Below are 22,852 nucleotides of genomic sequence, written 5' to 3'. Positions count from 1 at the left end.
GTTGATCTGTGAAAATGCAATAGCTGCTCTTCCTCTGTGGTTGCTGTAAGGTTTTAGAACTTTTCAGAACCCCTGGATATGACTATCATCCTGGCGCTCCAAATATGCTGGAGGAGTATGCACAGTGTGTGTTGAAACATTGTTCTGAATGAACTGCATTGGGTTGCCCTAAGCAAGTAAGCAAGAATGCACCTTAATCTGAGACTCTTGCACAGCTCCTACGATTTGAACTGCACGATCAGGTCTCTCACAAGATATCAAATTACTATTTAATTCATTTGTGTTTATGGAATCTCATTCTGATGACGTGGGGAAACTGTCTAAACAACCTGAGTGTGAGTATGAACAGATCAAACTTATTTCCTGTCTTTTTCCTTCAGCAGATAAAGAGAAACAGGGGAAGAAAGACGACGGCAGTTTGTACAAGCCTGATCTCTTAGGTAAGGATGCTGATTCGCTCCATTGCATTTTCTTTTAAGTAAGTTGAATATTTCGATTCGGTTAGTAATTCCATCATAAAGCCAGATATGAAAATAAATTGGAATATAATGTTAATACTCTAAAGAGTAGGCTACACCATTTAAACTACACTAGCTACACCATTTAAAGTAGTCAGTGCAGAAGCAGATCATACAAAAATGCATTGATATTACCAATTATATCTCCCTTGGGAGAACATTTGCATAAAGCCTCGAGTCCACACAGTCATTTAATGAGTCATTGCAATACTTGCACTATTGCACAATTACACTATACATACCACAATAATCATATATCAATCAATCAATCAATTTGCCTACATTTATTTGTATAGAAACTTTGACATAGACAAATGTCACAAAGCGCATCACAAACAAAAACAACACTAAACAATACAAACAATAAATACAATACAAAACAATATGATCTAATACCAAACCATAGACCCCCAAAAGCAGGCCTGTTGGGCCAAACTCCCCAGAGGTGAGAAAAATAATCAATACGTTTTGTCTGAAATCTCATTTCCATATCGGTTCCTCAGACACAGCTGATCAGGGGGACGGGTCCTACCCTGGGATGCCCATTCCCTGTGCAGACAGCTACGCCGGCTTCTGTGTGCACGGGATCTGCGAGATCAAGTACAACGCCGTCACCTGCAGGTCTGTCTGGAACCTGCGCCGGCTCCTCCCCCCTCCTCCCTTCATCTCACATTCACCTTGGCTGAATTCAAGAGCATGTGAGCTTAGAATTATAAGGTTCTATCTCCGTTTAGGGCAGTTCAGAGATATTGAGCGTCAAAGTTTTTACATTCCATTATGTTTTGTGAGATGGAACCTTTGTATTTTATGAATTACTAACAAAAAAATGTCAACATTTAAAAAATAACACCACACAGGCATTAATAAACACCTGATGGATCAGATTATGTAAAAAACTCAATTTTGACAAAAACGGAGATAGAACCTTCGGAGATAGAACGTCACGAGCTGTTGATGAGTGTTGTGCACTCATGAATTAAATTGAGTCTACTTCAACTGACACAAGCTGGAAATGATCTGATTTAGTAGTTTTATCACTTTTTGAGCATGTTTGATTGAAGAATGCTTACATGGTACAGCATGTTAATAGGCCATATTATGATTTGATAGAGATAGAGCTGCATCGTTCTATATCTTTCTATATTTCTCATCTTTTCTACTGCTTTTGCATCACTTTTCTCCTGGTGGGGGTGACACAGCTGTGATAATGGCTACAAGGGGACACAGTGTGACGAGCCCCAGGACTTCAACATCCTGTACGTGGTGCCCAGCGGACAGAAGCTTCACTATGTCCTCATTGCCGCCATCATCGGAGCTGTGCAGATCGCCATCATTGTTGCAGTGGTGATGTGCATTACAAGGTAGGTTGATATGGCAGTGATATACTGTACCACCTAAGTACAGTTGAGCAGAAGGGTTAAGGTGAGACCCCCAGGTGTGAGTAGCTTAAAGCAAAAAAAAAAACTGTAGGTGTGTGTACACTGAAAAAATAACATGTGTACAAATACCCAAATTACCCTACTTGTGATCTAGCTGTGTGAAGTTACTCAGGGCTTAACATATTGATGTCCTTGGGGAAAGTTAATCTCACCTAGCAGACAGTCAATTAAATCATCTGTGACATGGCTGTCATTAAAGTAGATATCCAATGATCTTCAAATATATTTTTGATGTGTTTATTTTTTCTACAGGAAATGCCCAAAAAACAACAGGGGCCGTCGACAAAAACAAAACCTTGGACACTTCTCGTCAGACACTAATTCCAGAATGGTATAGCTCCTTTTTTATAGATTTTTTCTTACAAAGTGGAATACCATTTTTTTTAATGTAAAATGTGTTATTATATTATTTTTTTCCTGGATACACAAAAAAAAGAAGAATGAGGATATTTATTTCAGGGGCCTTATTTTTCCTTTTCTCTGGTGGATATGTAGCGTATCTTGCAGCGCTATTTGAACATGTTTGAACAGCCACAGACTGGAAAAACCGGCAACAAAGCCACTCGTCGCTTTAGCTTTTTATTGTAATTTTTAACATTTATTTTGTATTCTTGTTTGTTTACTTTAAATGCTTTTTTTTCCTCATATGGTACTTTTGGCAAACTGGCAAACATAGAATCTTCTGGAAATGTAAGCAAATGTCTGCCTCTTTGGTATGTGCTATTTATTGGAAACAATTATTTCTGAGCCCCTCTCTCTTGTCTTGTTAACTTTATACCTCTTTTTACAAATGATGTGCAGCTGATCACCAAAATGCAGTTTTTATTTCTTGGGTGAGGGGGGTCAGCAAGCGAAGGGTGGATATGTTTACACTAATTCTCTGGTATGTATTATTAAATTAAAAGAATACACTGTGTTTTAACTAGCTAATCATTTTTTTTTTTTTGCTAATGCTTATGTACATTTGTATGTTTTTTTTTCTCTTTACATTATTATTATTACAAGGTTTATTTTTACATTTCTAGTTACTGTATATCGCATGACTTGTGAAACTGTGTTCCGTGGTGTAGTTTTAACTTAAAGAAATGCTGACAAATCTTGAACCTTCCATCTCAGCCACTACCAATCCGATTATTCCAGCACATTATAATAGGGCCTTCATGTAGAATGTTATTAGGTTGGTAGAATGAAGAGATGTGAAGGGGAATTTGGAGATTTTGTCAGACAGAAAAAAGGAATGTGTAATGTTTAAAATGACTATTTTTAAACCACAGTGGTACTAGACATCATCTCGGGGGTAACTTCAAAGTATCTATGGCTGGAGTTTTACTTTGATGACGAGATATTAATATGGATTGTAACGTGTCAAGACAGCATTTTTGTTTGTCTTGGTCTTTTAACCGTCTTACTATCACAGGATTGTAAATGGAAGAGATATCAGCATTTGGGGCAGTGCTGGTTCATGTAAAAGAACAGTGAACTTAAGGACTACACATTGAACTACTATCATCCCTTTATGATATTTGTCATGTAATTAAAAACTGTCTCGGTTGCTGAAAATGGATGTTAAGCAGACATTTATTTGAATGTGAAGATTATGTATTTTTTCTCACTCAAGTTTTTACATGTTGCTCCTCAACGAGACATTCCGGACACAGAGCAAATTTGAAATGGCAGAAACATTTAAATATGACGATTTGATCACTTCCGAGGTCCAAAGTGTAACACTTTAACCGGTAGGTTAAGCTGTTTGTGTTCAATATTTTCATTACTGGGGCCTTTATGTAAATGTATTGGTCTGCGTTCATCTGTTCATAGGTCTTTGAGCGAAGTGTTTCTATGTGTTGTTTACCATCCCAGCCGTGACTATAAATGTGACTAGAATGTGTTTGACATGTTGTCGATATTCTGCATGTAGGACTTTATAGGCCATTTTTGTCCCCAAAAAATAAAAATGGAAATGTTTTTTTAATGTATGTCATGGATTGGAATGCATCATTTAAGTGTTAATGTCCTGTTTTACTTCAGGATCACCACTCAAGAGTGTAAGTTAAAAGTGGCTGTGATACTTTTACTATTTACCATAAATGTGGTACGTAATTGGAGTATGTTTGTGTGTTTGGAGTGTGTGTGTAGTTCTCTGCACCCATGTGACCAGCCACAGAGACTCTCCTCCCCAGTTTGCACAGAAAAGTTGATCCGTTTGTAACAGTCAAGTGATAAGTTCTACACCTCTGAACGTGCCCTCCTGCTCTCCGTACCGCCCTTCCACAGTCAGAGCTGTGCAGGAGGTGCTCTCCGTACCGCCCATCCACAGTCAGAGCCAGGGCCGGTCCTAGGCATAGGCGAACTAGGCTATCGCCTAGGGCGCCAAATGCCCCCCCAAAAAACATTACATTTAAATAATTGTATGTCTCTAAGAATTTCATTTCATGAAAATATGTCTCAGCCTACTGTCTCTATTATGCTTCGCGATTAGTCACACTCGCCTCTTGCGAACCTCCCCCCCCCCACCCTCCCGCCCACCCTGCCCTCTCTCGAAGGTGGCTTACTGTTGAATGTGTGGGTGGTGATGAGGCAGTACTGGTGGCTTAATGTGGTGGTGGCGCCCCTAAATTTCATCAAATCATACTCTCACCTAGGGCACCTAAATGCCTAGGACCGGCCCTGGTCAGAGCTGTGCAGGACGTGCTCTCTGTACCGCCCATCCACAGTCAGAGCTGTGCAGGAGGTGTTTCTTGTGTGACAACAGGACACATGGTTAGAACCTGGCCTCCAGTGATGTCATCATAAGTCTTCCTCCCCTTCCATTCAAACCTAGTTCAGACCACAATACGAGGGAGGTTAGAAAATGTATTGGCACTCAAATCTAATTAATAATAACTGCTCGTCTGCAGAAGCCAGAATGGGAGCAGAGGTCACCGCCTCTTGTGAAAATGTGTGGGCATACATTTCAGGAAGGGTAGAGGAGGGGGAATATGAAAGGGGGACTTGGGGGGTAGGTTGGTGGTTGGCGGTAGGCTATGGCACTTTACTGCTATGTAATTATAGACAGTGGCGGGGGTGGGGTTTTTGGGAGCAGAAGCAGCTGCTGGCTTCAGTTGAGGCGAATCAGCTGCCCCCCTGAGAACTGCCCCGGGATTGGGAGAGGGAGGTGGGGAGGGGGGGTACTTGGTCCTCAAAGCAGTCTCAGCCCACTGGTTTCAGTCGGTGGCAGGGACCCGCTGTCTGACCTTTTGGTATTCTGAGAGGAAATCAATGGAAACAGGACCGCCCGGGGAAGGGGAATATGCTGTATAAAGCACACAAAGAGATGGGACAGAAGGGAATGGTCAGGACTGCACTGTCATTAATTTAATGACATCACAAACTAGAGAACAGTCAAATGATTCAAACTGGTTACCGAGGTTAAAGCTCATAATTATCAAGACTGCACTGAAAGCGGCATTTAGCTCAAACTAGGGAACAATGAAATCATTCATAACTGGTTGAGGACTGAGATTCAACAATTATCCCCATCTGAGGAAACCAATGGATTAAAAATATGAAAAGAAATGACATCTACAGAGTCTTATACTCTACTCTTACCTGATGATGAAAAAAGTTAGATTTTAAGTTTTTCCATTTGTAAGATATATGAACAATAAAGGAGATTTACATTTCAATTTGATGACTGAATTTGAGCACAACTAGAGAACAGTCAAATGATTCAAACTGTAACAAGTCCAGTACAGTCAGTAGCTAACACATGGGCACTTCAAATCACTCAATGCTCCCGCTGTCTATATGGCACCACTTTGATACTCATTGCCATACAGTGATGTCAGTGGACAATGTAAAAGGGTTCTGATCTCACTCCCATTCAATGTGTGGACTCTGTTGCCCTAGGGGACGCAAACAGGACAGCACCACAATGTTTAATCCGCCCAAAATTCCAGCAATGGGTAACGAGGGCTGACAACCAGGGTCAGGGTCTTCTTTCCACCTGTCACTACAGAGACCAAGAATGAGTCAGAACTTTGTCGTTGACATACATGACACACAGCTGCATACGGTATGTTGAGACATGCAGAGATGATTACACCACTTGCTGAATGGAAAGTTATGAATTAATCTGGGTCTAACAGAGGGAGGGAGGGGGATTTCCATCATCCCTTGCTTTGCATCCTCCAAAAATGCCCAAGTGTCACCTTACCAAAAGAGTATTTATATCCATGGGGCTGCGTACTGGCATCGCCGCACCCCTTTCAATCCCTTGCCCCCCCTGAGTGATGTTAGCAGGTCCCTTCTTGTTCCTACTGCCTATTCTAAAAGGGTAGGTGTCCCCTCCCCTCTTCTGCTTCAGACCTGAGCTGGGTCACTGTGGTAGAGAGTCACCTCTCTCTGGTCTCTGAACTTGGTAAGTTAATGGTCCCAGAGCCCTCCCAAACCAAGACAAATCGCAACAACAGAGATCCTGAAGTTCTCAGACAACCAAAGCTTTGAGAAGTTGCTCTGTGCCCCCTAAACCAAAGTCCCAAGTGTTTCGTGGAGAAAAAACACATTTTCTTTTCTAACTCTTTGAAACAATCGCTATGGATCATCAGCAGAAGTATCGCACGGCAGGGGTGCCAGACAAGCTGGAGGTGCTGGGTGTGGAGGACGAGGCGGGCAACCCCATCAGCGCCTTGACCATCCTGTCCCTGTTGGAGCGCGTGGCCGGTATCATGGACAACGTACAGTCTTGTCAGCAGCGTATGGAGGAGCGACAGTTGGAGCTGGAGAACAACATCAAGTCCATCCAGGGCGACGTGCTGCAGCTCTCCAAGGACCACACCACCACCAGCGCTACTGTGGAGAAGCTGCTCGCCAAGACCCGCAAGGTCAGCTCCAATGTCAAAGAGGTGCGGGTTCGCGTGGAGAAGCAGAACGTCCGCGTCAAGAAGGTGGAGACCACGCAAGAGGAGCTCCTGACCCGAAACAAGTTCCGTGTCGTTATTTATCAGGTAATTGTGTTCTTCTAACTTCTAATGAAAATGCAACAAAAATGCTAAACCCTCCACAGGATGTTCAATAAACTATGTATACAGTTTGTGTTTATACTAAACAAAGAAAAGACCAATTAACTATGCTATGGAGGAGTGATATAACTATGCCATGGAGGTGTGATGTTACCTTGGAGTTAGTCCATTGTTTGGTGGTGTGAAGATGTAATGTCCTCAGGTTAGGTTTCAGGGGTATTGTGAGGAGATTCTACCTCCCCCAGTATACAGTACAATGAGGATCTACAAGACTGAAACACTAATGAGAGCGCTGACTCCCTTCATCAGGCTGAGACAAGGACACCATTTAAGGGCCTTCCAGTCCTAATGATTGTAATCTAGGCACAGACTTTGAGGGTTATTCAAACTGAAATGGACTACCGTCAGGTCAAGTGTAATAGAATTTCAAGACTTGAAAGAGAAGGGAGGAAGAATGGCATCCCTCACTCTTAAACTTGAAAGAGACTTCTAGCCTTCAGTATCAACAGAATAGAATAGATAGTAGCTCCGGTTAAAGAGACTTCCAGACTTTACTAACAGTAATGAGAGATATGTGTGCCTTCCCTTGGAAGCAGCTGCGTTGTGCCTCCTGTGAAAGAGGGGACTATTCTAGGAGCCATGGCATGCTCCCCTACTGCCAATGGGGACACACGATAAACTGCCATCGAAAATAAGGTTACGCTATGCCCTTCTAACATAGCAGCAGGCGTCTGGGGCCAATTTGGAGAGAGGGGAAACCTGCCAATCATCATGACCTGGCCTCTGGGGCAGCCTCTTCGTATGCTTGAGAGAGAGAGAGAGAGAGAGAGAGAGAGAGAGAGAGAGAGAGAGAGAGAGAGAGAGAGAGAGAGAGAGAGAGAGAGAGAGAGAGAGAGAGAGAGAGAGAGAGAGAGAGCACGATCACAATGAGGAGCAGTCAGTGGGGTGTCAGATGCATTTTATTGTCACATGAATAAAAGAGGGAGCATTTTCTTCTGTCATTGACCAATGTCTGACAGAAGATTTGATAGCATTTGTCATCCAGCATTAAAAAAAATCTAATTATGACAGACAAGAATACTGGAATATTGGAATGACCAAATAATGTATTTAGTGGCCAATCATTTCCTCCTCTAAAGGTGACATCTACTAGGGCCTGACTCAGATCAGTCATGGCATTTGAAAGGCCACAGCTTTAATAGAGTATCGTTATACTGTATGACTGAACTTAAAGGCCATAGAGGCTTCTTATGGAAAGATATGTTTGCAATTGGATCCTGACAGTCTCTAGAGTATACATTAAAGATGGAATCCAAATATAAGAAGAAGAAGAAATGCAATTCTGGTTTTCATGTGGAGAATCCCATGTTTGTTGTGTGGTTTCTAAGAGGGGCTGAATTTCCCTCTAACCTGAAGGGGGACAGTCTGAGTGTAGGATTTCCAGATGACTGATTCGCTGTCGGTTATTCTGAGGGCCCCGGTTAGCAGGGCATAGATCTCCTAATATAGTGATTGTGCCTATGACGCAGCGATGGCTGCACTGGTCGTTTCACTTTGGTTAGGAAGCTATGACGGTTGTTCACTTGAGACAGTCATTGCCAGTGGCAAGGCATGGCGAGGCTGAATAATGTGTGAGAGCAGGCAGGCATGGGGTGGGCAGTAGTAGAGAAACTATTGTTGTCCTACAATGGTGAATGGCACTGTTATGAGGATAAATGTTAGATGTACAAATACAGCATGTTAAATGTAAGCACTTGTATTAGTGGCATATAAAGTAATGCTTGAATGTCAAAGGTTAAGACAAAACGTGAGCTTAGAATGATACGGTTCTATCTCCGTTTAGAATGATAAGGTTCTATCTCCGTTTAGGGCAGTTCAGAGATATTGAGCGTCAAAGTTTTTACATTCCATTATGTTCTGTGAGATGGAACCTTTGTATTTTATTAATTACTAACTAAAAAATGTCAACAATGGAGATAGAACCGTATAATTCTAACGTCACGAAAAGTCAAGATAAGTTTCATGAATGAGCAGAAAAAACGGATCCTGCTTTGAAGAAAGCATAGACCACTAATTCATCATCTTGCCACTCCTGGTCAACCAATGACACCTAAACATTAATTCCAACAAAGAAGCTAGTTAAATCTTTAACTTATCTTGACATCTTAAATACTGTTTTGTCTTGACCTTTGACATGCAAGCATTACTTTAAATGCAACTAATATCAGTGCTTCAATTTCACATGTATTGTTTAACATGTCGTGACGTTAGAATTATAAGGTTCTATCTCCATTTTTGGTCAAAATTGAGTTTATTACATAATCTGATCCATTAGGTGTTTATTAATGCCTATGTGGTGTTATTTTTTTAATGTTGACATTTTTTTGTTAGTAATTAATACAATACAAAGGTTCCATCTCACAAAACATAATGGAATGTAAAAACTTTGACACTCAATATATCTGAACTACCCTAAACGGAGATAGAACCTTATCATTCTAAGCTCACGATGTTCTGTATTTCTACATATAATAAGAGTTACTGTAGTGTACCTCAAACTGAGGTCCAAAGAGTTTTGACTACTACTACTAAACATTGAACTTAGTCCAGTGCCTCCTACTGTCATGTAACCATGACAACAGAAGACACATCAGCGACAGAGTTCAATGACGATGGCACTGCCAGTAGACTTACTAAACCTGTGAAATTAAGTTGTGATGACTATTATCACATGAGTGGTTGGTTGGTTGCAATGTTGGTCAATTGACAACATAAACAGGTCATAGACAGTTAAGACATTTTCGACACCTTCAGGTCAGAAAACGAATAAAGAGTGGCCCACATTCATTCCTCCCTGGTGGTAGAACTATTGTGTCATTCAGCTTAGGCGTGTTCAGAGGACTCCCCTTGATTAATGAGTGTGATTGTTGCCAGTCGCTGAATCTTAATTAGGATTAATTGGGTCTCAGATTCAAAGTCACCTGCAGAAACCCAGCAGGTGGTTCAGGAATCATTATGGGAATACTTTTCTCGGGATTCCTGATGGAGACGGAAGTTTACGCACAATGGCACACAGTGTAGGTAATAGGTTACATTTCCAGCGATGTGATGTTAATTTTCTTTAGAGTACTTTTGTTAATGGAAACAATTACAAAGGTTTTCTCAATTTCAAAGCTATTATCCTCCCAAGTGTGTTCTGAAGATGTCTATATCTCAAGAGTTGCTTGTTGCAGATGGCAGTGATACTGTGTGTTTCTTGTAGAGAAACTGATATCACCACAGAGCTCGGAGCACTGTCAAAAATGCCTCATGGTATTGAGTGGCATACTGGCATGACATGCTGTATATAGCCCAGCAGGAAATGTACAGTTGCAACCTCTCTGCATCACAAGAACATACAGCCATTTGATATGGTTTGGACAAAGCCTAGCATAACCTCTGCAATTGAAGAGGGAAATAGCAATTTATCGATAGTTCCCTTAGAAGTGCACATACAATCACTTTAACTTTTTACTGTAACTCCAGAAGTGAACTCCAGAAGTGAACTGCTATTACAGGATACATAATTATGTAAAAATATATGTAAAAATAATGTTTATGGAAGACAGCCGAAACATGCAGCCAGGCACATGTAAAATAATGCTGCCCAATGATATTAAGGAAAATTCTGGAACAATCACTTTATACTATAAAGTGCAAGTAGATTTCAAAGTATAGATTTCAGAGTATAGACCCAAAAGAAGAAAAATGCTTCACTGTTCCATTACTGAAGCATCATTCCATAATTATGCTCTGAAAATATCATTATTTTATGCACGGTGGCTCATAGATATTCTAATAGAAACCTTATCTTTACCTCCCAATATCATGTTGACCCAAAAGTATCATCACAAGTAGGCATGGGAATCGAGAACTGGTTCCAGTTGCATCGGAATCGTATGCCTCCAAGGTTATGACAGTTGTCGGACCAAGTCGTTGCAAAATGTTATGGTTGCGGCTTGATTGGTACTCTAGAGAGTATTATTCAATAACACGCATTTACATGTAACAAAACAGGTAATAATCACATTTATGCAAGCGATGAATTAACGTTCATTTGAATTAATTTTAAATGATGAAAATGGCAACGTTAGTTACTGTCAACATCACTAAAGTTAGCAACAGAAAGCTAGCTAATATTAATGTTAACACGATAACATCAAATTGTTGGCCGAAATGGTGGTTGTAACCAGGGAGTAGCTAAAAGGACTGTAGAATTTAGGAAGGGGCTGGTTATCTAACTAACTCTAAGCTAAATAGGCAGTGTAGGAGGATACAGGCAGGGGGCGCCAGCAAACCGTTAGACTAGCAGTTACTATCGTTAGCATTAGCATTAGCCTTGGAATTAGCATTAGCATTAGCCTTGGAATTAGCATTAGCATACAAACAACTAACACACGGTAACGGTATCACATATGAACAAACACATTTATTTACATAACTGATGTATACATCCCCCGATATATACACTCCCTCCCCGCCGGCCACACACACACTCACTCACTCATAGTATCTGGCCTGAACAGGCTTATAGTCCCGGACTGTGGTGCGCGTTGAGGCCTGGTCGGATGGCATGTGCGTCGAGGAAGGTAGCAGACAAAAGGGGGGGGGGTGACGTAGCAACGCGGAGGGAAAGGGCCTTCTTCGTGGTCCACGACGAGGTGAAGGGCCCAGGTCCGGTGGTCCACGTCAAAGCTCCGATGGAGTCAGCGTTCGGTCGCAGTCCGCTCGTGGAGGCGACGATTCTGTCCAGTTTGGCGTCTCGCGTGGTCCAACGTTAACAGCCGGCTGCTGGCAAGGCTGTCTAACGGGAACACAACTAAACTGGGCTACAGTGGTAAACGCAATAATCACTTTCCTGGCGTCTTCAGCTGCTGCACGGTGTGCGTGTTACTGAATCCGCCATCTTAGATTGACTTCTCGTTACTCTCTCTCGTTTGGTCTCTCTCGTTCTGATTCTCATCACACACTGACTCACTGAGCACTTCCGTTCCTATATATACACCACCGAACCTAGCATCCGGGTCACGGACACACCCCGGATATACCACGTCATCAAACATATACATAAACATTACAATAACAATACATACACTTCACGAAACGTATATGAATAGTATAGAAAATAACAAAGGAAATAACTGGGCAAAATAGGGCTGGTTTGGGGAAACTAAACTGGCTCTAAACTGTGGGCCTTCACAACAGCCGCCCCATGAAACCCTCGGTTTCAGTTAACTAGGAAGGCACACTGGCTAGGCTGCTCTAGCAGCGTGAGGTAGGAGGTGATAGTGTCCTCCGTAATTTGAGGGAGCTCAATCAGGCGTGCCACAGGTCGGGTGTAAGTGCGACCACCAACGTCCACGATGGCCGTCCGCACCCTTCCATCCGGACCCGGCAGGACCTTGGTCACTCTGCCTGTCTGCCAGGCGGCGCGTGGAAGGGACTGATCGATCACCAGTACCACGGCACCTTCGGACAAGTTGTCTCTCTCCCTCAGCAGAGTCTTCTGCTTCTCCTCCTTCTCCAGGGCGCGGATGTGCTCCTCGAAGCAGATCAGAGCGTCTTCCTTGTCCATGTTCTGCAGCTCCTCGTACTCAGCGAAGGTGGGGTTGTCCAGCAGGTACTGCTGGGCCTCGGACCAGGTGGTGCGGTAGGTGACGTTGGCCATGTTGTCCAGAATGCTCTTCAGCGCCTCCCAGTTCCTCTTCCTGAGCTGCTTGGCTTGTTCCTTCTCCTTCTTAGCCTTGTAGGCCTTAAACGCTTGCTTCTTCTCACTCAGCTTGGGCAGGGCGCTGTAGCGTGGGTCGTTGATGATCATTCTCATGGCTTGCTCCCATGACGCGTTGGATGAAACACCATTCTCCTTCAGAAGCTCTTTGAAGGCCTGCTTGGCCTCCTCTTTTGGGTTCCACTTGTACGTTTTCTTCGCCAACTCCGGCCTTTCCTCCTTGGAGGCGTCTACAATACTGGCTGAGACTTCCATGGCTGACGTGTACTCGACGGAGTTGACGGGTGCGTCAATGCTGACCTCGGCCACGTGAGGGGGCATGGCCACCTGCAGGTGTTCCTCGGCAACAGCTGTTGCCGCCATGGCCTCCATGTCCATCATGGTCGCCATGGTAGCAGCAGGATCAACCTGAAGAGTGGGGACGGGGGCGGTGCCAGGAGCTGCAGCTTCTACCGTCCCATTCCCCTCCGCTTTGATCATCGCTTCAAGATCTTCCAGCTCTTTGGGCTTGGTCCACCGGGACTCCTTAGTCTGGGAGTTGTAGTAGTAAGGCTTTCCCGTGTCAGACTTGTACTCCTTCCACGGGCACTTAGACAACATTTGCTCAGCAGGAGATTTCAGGTCGTCTGGTTTCTCCCATGAGGACTGTTTAGTCTCTGTGTTGTAGAAGTAGGTCTTCCCATCCAGAGACTTATGCTCTGTCCACAGAGACTTCTTCTTTGGTTGGTCATCCTGTGGTGAACCATTTGTGGTACTAACTGTTCCAGGTGCACTGGCAGCAATAGATTCCACTCCAGGCGGTCCGGTTGGTTGGTTTGCTTCTTCGGTTCGGACATGGAGGGATGACGTAGCTCTCCCGTCTCTATCTCTCCCCTCGGTAGCGCCTTGGAGGGCCCACCCAAGCGCAGTCTTAACAGCCATCGGGCAGCCTCGTGGTCCTCTCAGCGGAGGACGGAGCGACACGATCAGTTCAGCGTTGTCCGAGCCGATGAGAAGGGTTGGCTCCGCTCCTTCTATCGGATGTAGGTCTACTCGCCGTAGGTGGGAATATCTTGCGCGTAATCTCTCCAGGGGGTAGTCGTAGCGGGAGAGCGCTAGCTGGTCTGCGGTGAAGACATTCCGAAGCCGATATCTGTCCGACGGCCGCCCCGCCGGGGAGATAGAGAAGTTGATTCTCGCCCCGGTGACCTCTTTAAGGTCGCGACGTATCGTGCGCAGAGTCAGCTTCTCCGCAGTCCCTTGGAGCCCCAACTGGCGCACTGCCCCCTGGAGAAGGATGGTCCGTTCCGACCCGTCGTCTAGAACGGCGTACGTGTCGTACACAGCGTTGTTGTGGTGAAGTCGGACCTTCACCACCTTCAGTAGGACCTTGGAGCCGCTGCTCCGGGCTGGGTCGAGGTAGTAGACAGGTGTTGCCTCTTCCGGTGCGCTACCGGACCTAGGGCTTCTGGTGCCCTCCGTGGACCTGGCGAGGGAGACCTCGTGTAGGATGTTGAGGTGGACCTCCTCACAGCGGTTGCACTTTCTCCTCAAGGTGTAGTTCTTAGCCAGATGGTCGCGCCCACAGTTCCAGCACCTCTTGTTCTCCTCGAGCCACCTCTGCTTGGCCTCGGTACTCAGGTTGTTGAAGTCACTGCACTCATTGAACCAGTGCTCGCTGGTGCAGTACGGACATGGCGGTGGACCTCTCCGTCCCTTTTGAGGGGGTTGAGAGGAATCCTTTCCCTCAGGTCGGGCTTTCCTCTCTCTCCGAGGCTCCTCCTCCGTGTGCAGCACTCCTACTGGGCGTCCTCTGTTCGAGCTCGGCCCGTCCCAGCGGTCTCCCTTCTCCCTCTCCTTCTTCGGCTCAGCGTAACCCATGGCGTCTACGTTGGTGTCATGCACTTCCTCCAGTAGGAACTCCGCGAAGGCAGCCATGCTCAGACCCAACTTCCCGGGGTTACGAACGCGCTGCTGTCGCCGGAACCTCTCCTGCCGGAAGCGTGGGATCTTGCGGAGCAGCCGCTCTACGTTGGAGGTGCTGTTGATCTCGCTGGCGCCAGCTGGGCCCTGCGTCTTCAGCATTCCAACCAAGGTGTGCACGCGGAGCGCGAAGTCATCCAGCGCCCGGTCATCCTTGATGGGGGCCTGCTGTTCGAGGGCTTGCAGTTCAGCAAGGGCGTGGTTCCAGGGACGACCGTAGCGGGCATCCAAGTCGGCGAGCGCTCTGGTGTAAGGTGTCGGTGCGGAGGCATGGGCCAGAACCATGTTGTGGGCTCTGGGGTTCCTCACATGCTGAAGGAGAATCGCATATTTGTAGGACTCTGAGCAGGAGTCGTCCAAGAGCGTGTCTAGGCAGATGCGCAGTTCCACATACTGGCTCCTGTCCTCGTCCTTGAAGAAGGGGAACTTGGGTCCCTCCACCTGGGGAAACATCCTGTAGTGGATGATCGGGGCTGGAGTGACGGTCTGGGTGTCCGGCCTGCATGCATTTTGGTGCACTGGAGGACCTAGGGGTGTGCTACGCTCTTGGGGGATGGCTCCCCTCCCGGGCAGCGACGCTGGCTCCCTCTGGGCCGCGTAGCGGTCGGGTCCCTGGTCCTCTTCCTTCCAGGTGGTCAGCTGGGCCTGTAGTTGGACAGTCATGGCGGGGGTCATGGAGCCATCGGCGGGGGGTTCAGGAGATGGCACTCGAGAGGGCCGTGCGGATGATGCTCTGGAGCTACGGGCCGACGGAGCTCTGCTGATGCACACGTCGCGCATGGTCTGCATCACTTCCTCCATCTTCTCCGCGTGCAGGTGCTCTCTCTCCATCTGGAGGCGGTCGCGCTCCAGCTGGTAGCGTTCACGTTCTAGCGCCTCCTGGCGCTGTCTCTCCGCCGCGCGTTCCGCCCCCTCCATCTGGAAGCGTTCACGTTCTAGCGCCTCCTGGCGCTGTCTCTCCGCCGCGCGTTCCGCTCCGTTCATCTGGAAGCGTTCACGTTCTAGCGCCTCCTGGCGCTGTCTCTCCGCCGCCTCCATCTGGAGGCGCTCGCGCTCGAAATGGATGCGTTCCCTCTCTCGTTCACGCTCGAACTGGAGGCGTTCTCGCTCTAACGCCACCTCGGCCTGTTGGCGCATACATTCGGACAGCGCGGCACTACTCCCTCTGGAGTGCAGGCTATCCGCCCCAGAGGCAGAACTGCCCACGGAAACCCTGGACCGGGAGGAAGCCACTGAGCGGCAGGAGCTAGGTCTCGAGCGCGCCGTACTGGGAGGCAGATCGTTAAGGCTGAGGCCCTCCCTCTTCCGCCCGCAGGCGCTGTCGGACCGGGCCTCTCCTTCCTGCTCTTCCGTTTCCACGGCAAAACCCTGCGGTTCTGCCATCTCATCCTCAGGCTGGTGCTCTTTGAGGGCTGTCTCAGTGCTAGCCACCCGCGCGCCGGCGGACACCTCGGCCTCTCCGACCACTGTATCCCGTGGAGTGCGCTCCTCGCTACCACTCAGTGAGCTTTCGAGCTCAAGCTCATACTCCTGTAACCTCGGAGGCAACCGCGGGACTCTCTGTGGTCGTGGCTCTGGCTCAGGGGGCGGAGAAGGGGGGGTAACTGTCTGGTCTGGTTGGCTGCGCTCAGCCATGCTATCACTACACTACCTATCCGGCTCGAAGGACCAATTGTAACCAGGGAGTAGCTAAAAGGACTGTAGAATTTAGGAAGGGGCTGGTTATCTAACTAACTCTAAGCTAAATAGGCAGTGTAGGAGGATACAGGCAGGGGGCGCCAGCAAACCGTTAGACTAGCAGTTACTATCGTTAGCATTAGCATTAGCCTTGGAATTAGCATTAGCATTAGCCTTGGAATTAGCATTAGCATACAAACAACTAACACACGGTAACGGTATCACATATGAACAAACACATTTATTTACATAACTGATGTATACATCCCCCGATATATACACTCCCTCCCCGCCGGCCACACACACACTCACTCACTCATAGTATCTGGCCTGAACAGGCTTATAGTCCCGGACTGTGGTGCGCGTTGAGGCCTGGTCGGATGGCATGTGCGTCGAGGAAGGTAGCAGACAAAAGGGGGGGGGGTGACGTAGCAACGCGGAGGGAAAGGGCCTTCTTCGTGGTCCACGACGAGGTGAAGGGCCCAGGTCCGGTGGTCCACGTCGAAGCTCCGATGGAGTCAGCGTTCGGTCGCAGTCCGCTCGTGGAGGCGACGATTCTGTCCAGTTTGGCGTCTCGCGTGGTCCAACGTTAACAGCCGGCTGCTGGCAAGGCTGTCTAACGGGAACACAACTAAACTGGGCTACAGTGGTAAACGCAATAATCACTTTCCTGGCGTCTTCAGCTGCTGCACGGTGTGCGTGTTACTGAATCCGCCATCTTAGATTGACTTCTCGTTACTCTCTCTCGTTTGGTCTCTCTCGTTCTGATTCTCATCACACACTGACTCACTGAGCACTTCCGTTCCTATATATACACCACCGAACCTAGCATCCGGGTCACGGACACACCCCGGATATACCACGTCATCAAACATATACATAAACATTACAATAACAATACATACACTTCACGAAACGTATATGAATAGTATAGAAAATAACAAAGGAAATAACTGGGCAAAATAGGGCTGGTTTGGGGAAACTAAACTGGCTCTAAACTGTGGGCCTTCACAACAGTGGTAATGTTATCATTGGTGTCCGCCATGTTTACAGTTAGTTTGTAAAGACTTTTAACTGACCATTTGTAAATTAACTGATTTCAGAGCGCTCTGAAACCAGAGCAGATTTCCAGAACGTATTTATGAATGTATACGAATATGTGTTTATTATTAAGCTTCGTTTTTTAATGTTTGCTGCTTGAAGCACAACCGTTTATGCTTGTCAACAGATGCTAACTGTATTGTTTCTGACACTGACAGTTTTCAGCAGTAAAGGCCAATGCACACGGCGTGCGATTTTGTTGCACGACAACATTCGATTCTCAATTCACACCAATGAATGAATGAATGTGAATGGAGAATCGAATGTTGTCGTGCGACAATATCGCATCGCACGCCGTGTGCATTGTCTCATTGAGATGCATTCAAAACAATGAATCGAATTCGGTGGTGCGACAAAATCGCACACCGTGTGCATTGGGCTTAAGTGTAATGATTTTTCTTTTTAAAGTATTTTTTTCTGAGTGGGGCAGTCCCACTCATATTTTTTCATTTATTGCGATAGAGACAGTAGAGATTTGACAGGAAGGATGGGTGAGAGAGAGAGAATGGATGACACGCAGGATATATCCACGGCCGGAATCGAGCCGGGAACGTTTTTTCCCCACAGCAAATTCAGCAAGAATCGATAAGGGAATAGATAAAGAATCAAACCAATGAGCAGAATCGATAATGGAATCGGTATCAATAACATCTTATCAATTCCCTCCCTAATCACAAGCTATTTAAAATAATAAAAATAGCTAAAAAATAAATAAAATAATAATACTGCTTTAAGAGGTATTGATGACCTAACTTTAAAAGTCAATTCATTATCACCAATACATTTGCTAATTCTTCTGTTTCTTTGCCCTCCTCTAGGGGGAGACACAGATCCCTTCGGTGGCAGTGACAAAGACCCCCAAGGGAGTGACTTGTCTGGAGGACCTGGAGGTGGATCCAGACGATTACGGTATCCCTGCTGATCTCTCCTCGGACGAGGAGTACATGACGGTGGAGGAGGAGGAGTCTTCCAGAGGCGCACGTCTGAAGAAATCCGGCATGAAGGGTATCGAGAGCATCAAAGCCGCCTTCTCCAAAGAGAGTATGGCCAAGACCAAGGACAACCTGGGCACAAAGTTCCATAACCTGGGCGAGAAAGTGGTTCCCCCTGAGAAAAGGGAGAAGATGCACCAGGCTGGCGTGAGGCTGAAGGACAACATTGCCAAGAAGGCCCCCACCAAGGAGACCTTTAGGATCAAGCTGAAGAAGGAGAGGACCGTGGCAGAGGGCCAGGAGGGCGCTGAGGGTGCCGGAGAGGAAGAGGTAGCGGTGACTCCCACCAAAGCGAGGAAAGGAACCCCAGATGTCACCTACACAGAGGTGGTGACGGAAACCAAGAGGGAGGGTCCGGTGGAGGAGCCAGCCGCGATCCGGATAGGGGAAGAAGCGATGTTCCATGTGGAAGCAGTGGATGAGGGCAGAGACGAGGATTACCGCAGGAAGTAGGTCTCCTTGATGCGGCTGTAGGTCCACGAAAACAGGAAGTGGGGTTGGAAGAGAGCCCTGCAAGAGGAGGAGAGGGTCTGTGATGAATTTAAATCAGTGACAGACGTTTTACTTTATAAATATGTATTAAACCGAAGGGGTGCTTGTGTTGGATATAGATACTGACCTGTCTTTAAAGAAGGGTGGAAGGTGTTCTTCTGTGACCAGGTAATCTATACCGATTGTTTGTTAGGGTGATGTTAATCATCTCACATAATCTAAATATGTTAGAATTGTTCAACTTAGGCATGGATTTTATTCACAATTTTGGGGTGGGTTGTACATGGACACATTCGTATATGATCACAGAGGAATGAGTAAAGTTTTTCATGAACAGACATAAGGTTAAGGTTAACTTATCTAGATGGACCGCTGTGATTATTTTTGTACACAGACTAATTGCACTCAGATGGTTTGTGTGAACAGATGCGAGGACGAATGACACGGTGGTTAGAAGGAAAAGAGTTTTAACGGAGGGAGAAAATAAAGATGGCAATGTGCGTTCCAATTCTGAGATGATTCTGAATGTTGGGGACACGTTTTGTGTATGATATTGATCTTAACTCTGAATGTAAAATGTTGTACATAGCATAACCATAATTATGAAATTGGTCAACACAGATCTCAGCTGGTCTCTGAAGAGTCTGGAAAAGTACAGTTACACATTAATAATAAACGACAGACTGGGTTCTGTGCGTTAAAAAAACAAGGATTGACTATTTGGTTACAATGGGTTCTATGATGAGGGGGTGAGTCGTTAGTAGGTAATTATAGGCAGATAACTGTGGCATAAACAGGCAGCCACAAGTAACAATAGCTGAGGATTAGATTTAGCCTACATTAATGACAATATCTAAGTGTGGTTCATATACTCCGCACACCAAGCACTAAAGCCTAGACTTTGCATGTACAGTACTTTTCTGTACTTTTCAGTTTTTACCATAGTTCTCATAGTAATTAAATCTGTAACACTTTAGATTAGGAAACACTTATTAAGCACTTTTTTTAATAGATTATAAGTGTTTATAAGTGTTTGCATCCCAGCCCCTCAAAACACACACACCCACACCCACAAAACATTGCTATTGGGGGCATGGTTTACCTTGAGGTTAGGGAGGTTAGTCAGTATCCACAAGATCACCAGTTCAATGTGGATGTGGGATGTGACCGGTGAATAGAGGTGAATGGAGGTGAATAGAGGTGAATGGAGGGTTGTCTAATAAATGGCTAGTAAGACCTTATAATAACCCAATTAGCTACTTATAAGCTTCAAATTAGTTCCTAATAAGTATTCCCTATAGTAAAGTGTTACAAGTATATCAAAGCTATCCCTGAGTTAATATAGATTTAAAATATGTCATAAAAGTTGCACAAGAGGTTATGCTAAGTTTTAGAGACGTCATATCTCAAATGTACTATGTGTTGTGAAGATAACTTCCATAGTCTTGACTGTGTGGTGCCATCAAAACAGAAAAGCAAATAGTAAAGGCGTTATGTGTATCTGTAATGTTTAGAGCATTAGAAAGTTTTGAGCACTGCTGAGATTCTTTTGCAAGGATGTCTGTAATTATAGAAAGATAAATATATATATAGAAATATAGAAAGATAAATATAGTTAGAGTTTGCAACAGTATGAGGAGCCAGATCAAATCATGCCTTAGCATTGAGATTGGATTGATTTGAAGACACTGTTGCTGACCGTAAGAAATTAACGTCTCCAATAAATATGAAGAAAACATAGATTGTATGTAAGTGTCCATGGTGTATGCTTTATTGATGAAAATGTTGAATTGTCATTGATATGCGCAGGGATATGTGACATGTTTCACCAGCACCAGAGATGTTCATGATTGTTTTGTTTTTGTATAAATAAAGGCCTAATGTATACCAACTCTTAAGTATATTCTTTTGAATATATCACACCACTATGTTTGTGAAGGACACAAGTGATAGGAATTCAATCATATATTTAATCGTGGGAAAAACTGCAGACATTGAGCTCCCGCGCCTCAGTAAATGGGCACTGGCTTATGGATACCCACAAATGCATGCCAATCTCATTTACATCTCAAATGAAATCTCTAACTTGATATAGGCTCATAAACTGAGTCAGCAATGTTCTTAAGATTCACTTCTGTGACTACGTATATTGGAATATAAATTAAAAGTCAATCATTCTGAATCAGAAAGAAATCGACTTTGCAAGTCCTCTATGTGACGGAGGGGGTCAAAGTGGCTGTTTGTCTGTGCAAATATATTGCCCCAAGCAAAATAGTCTGGGCCTCTTGCAACGTATGTGAATTGCTGTAACTTCCCCAGTTTATAACCATATCAGGCTGTGTAGGCTGTCAGGCTGTCAGGCTGTGTCGGCTGTCAGGCTGTGTCGGCTGTCAGGCTGTGTACGCTGTCAGGCTGTGTACGCTGTCAGGCTGTCAGGCTGTGTACGCTGTCAGGCTGTCAGGCTGTGTACGCTGTCAGGCTGTGTACGCTGTCAGGCTGTGTACGCTGTCAGGCTGTGTACGCTGTCAGGCTGTGTACGCTGTCAGGCTGTCAGGCTGTGTACGCTGTCAGGCTGTGTACGCTGTCAGGCTGTGTACGCTGTGTACGCTGTCAGGCTGTGTACGCTGTCAGGCTGTGTACGCTGTCAGGCTGTGTACGCTGTCAGGCTGTGTACGCTGTCAGGCTGTGTACGCTGTCAGGCTGTGTACGCTGTCAGGCTGTCAGGCTGTGTACGCTGTCAGGCTGTCAGGCTGTGTACGCTGTCAGGCTGTGTACGCTGTCAGGCTGTGTACGCTGTCAGGCTGTGTACGCTGTCAGGCTGTGTACGCTGTCAGGCTGTCAGGCTGTGTACGCTGTCAGGCTGTCAGGCTGTGTACGCTGTCAGGCTGTGTACGCTGTCAGGCTGTGTACGCTGTCAGGCTGTGTACGCTGTCAGGCTGTGTACGCTGTCAGGCTGTGTACGCTGTCAGGCTGTGTACGCTGTCAGGCTGTCAGGCTGTGTACGCTGTCAGGCTGTGTACGCTGTCAGGCTGTGTACGCTGTCAGGCTGTCAGGCTGTGTACGCTGTCAGGCTGTGTACGCTGTCAGGCTGTATACGCTGTCAGGCTGTATACGCTGTCAGGCTGTGTACGCTGTCAGGCTGTGTACGCTGTCAGGCTGTGTACGCTGTCAGGCTGTATACGCTGTCAGGCTCTGTAGGCTGTCAGGCTGTGTAGGCTGTCAACTGCTCACTTGGATTTCAGTGGCTCTTTTTATAGCTCCTGCCATCTTCGAAAGGTGAAACCACCAACTCTGTCTGCACACTGCACACTTCAAAGTAATTACAGAAATGTGTGAACCTTTGCTTGCACTACTCCCTGGTTGTCAGGGCAACTAAGCCATCAACTAATGTCTGGGATAGCTATGCTATGCTACATGTTTTTTTAAACATTGAGATTTGAATCATGAATCAATGCATCAATCAAGCCAAAGCATACTGAACTCATAATCGGTATGCTACATAGTGTATAGCGATGATACTATGTTCAATAGTGATGTGATCACTGGCCAACTGGCTGCCACAGCTTATGAAATATGCCTCACAGCACCACTCACTCTTGGTGATTTGAGGCATCATTTATTCAGAGAGATTGCAGTCTGCATCGTTATGTTTTATTCTGAGTTTACTTACATTCGGCAGCTGATTAGGAGCCCATACACGGGGCTAAAAACGTGTAGTGTCTGTCCACGCAACTTTAGTGAAGGTCAGAGCACTGACATAAAGCTATGGAAATCTGCATTTATTCACATGTGCATTCTTTTGAACCAATGTAGTGACCAGGTAATACACGGCCCTGCCTGTTATTGTTCTAATTCTGTATCAAGACATACTTTTGATTGACCTCAATTAGTCATGAAACCTTTA

At 45.8% G+C, this 22,852-nt stretch overlaps 2 protein-coding genes across 2 annotated transcripts in view; both read left to right on the top strand.

Moving 5' to 3' along the window:
- LOC308168284 (tomoregulin-1-like) overlaps positions 1-3,890 on the top strand; it is a 45,250-nt gene extending 41,360 nt beyond the window's left edge. The window contains exons 7-10 of the mRNA XM_080542811.1: positions 381-440; positions 1,022-1,139; positions 1,718-1,879; positions 2,210-3,890. Of these exons, the coding sequence (XP_080398937.1) occupies positions 381-440; positions 1,022-1,139; positions 1,718-1,879; positions 2,210-2,294 (425 nt within the window). The 3' untranslated portion in view covers positions 2,295-3,890. The remainder of the gene's footprint in view (positions 1-380; positions 441-1,021; positions 1,140-1,717; positions 1,880-2,209) is intronic.
- A 2,641-nt stretch (positions 3,891-6,531) lies between these two features.
- On the top strand, positions 6,532-22,163 carry LOC308168617 (uncharacterized protein; the record flags this gene model as incomplete). The annotated part of the gene is made up of 3 exons (XM_080543217.1): positions 6,532-6,942; positions 18,283-18,905; positions 21,284-22,163. The coding sequence occupies 3 exons, from the start codon at positions 6,532-6,534 to the stop codon at positions 22,161-22,163; spliced, it is 1,914 nt and encodes a 637-aa protein (XP_080399343.1).
- Positions 22,164-22,852: the final 689 nt, after the last annotated feature.

Source organism: Nansenia antarctica (genome assembly GCF_963989245.1).
Source record: "Nansenia antarctica genome assembly, chromosome: 12".
NCBI lineage: Eukaryota > Metazoa > Chordata > Actinopteri > Argentiniformes > Microstomatidae > Nansenia > Nansenia antarctica.
Note: the sequence above shows the minus strand (reverse complement) of the source record. Positions and strands in the feature narration are given on the sequence as shown.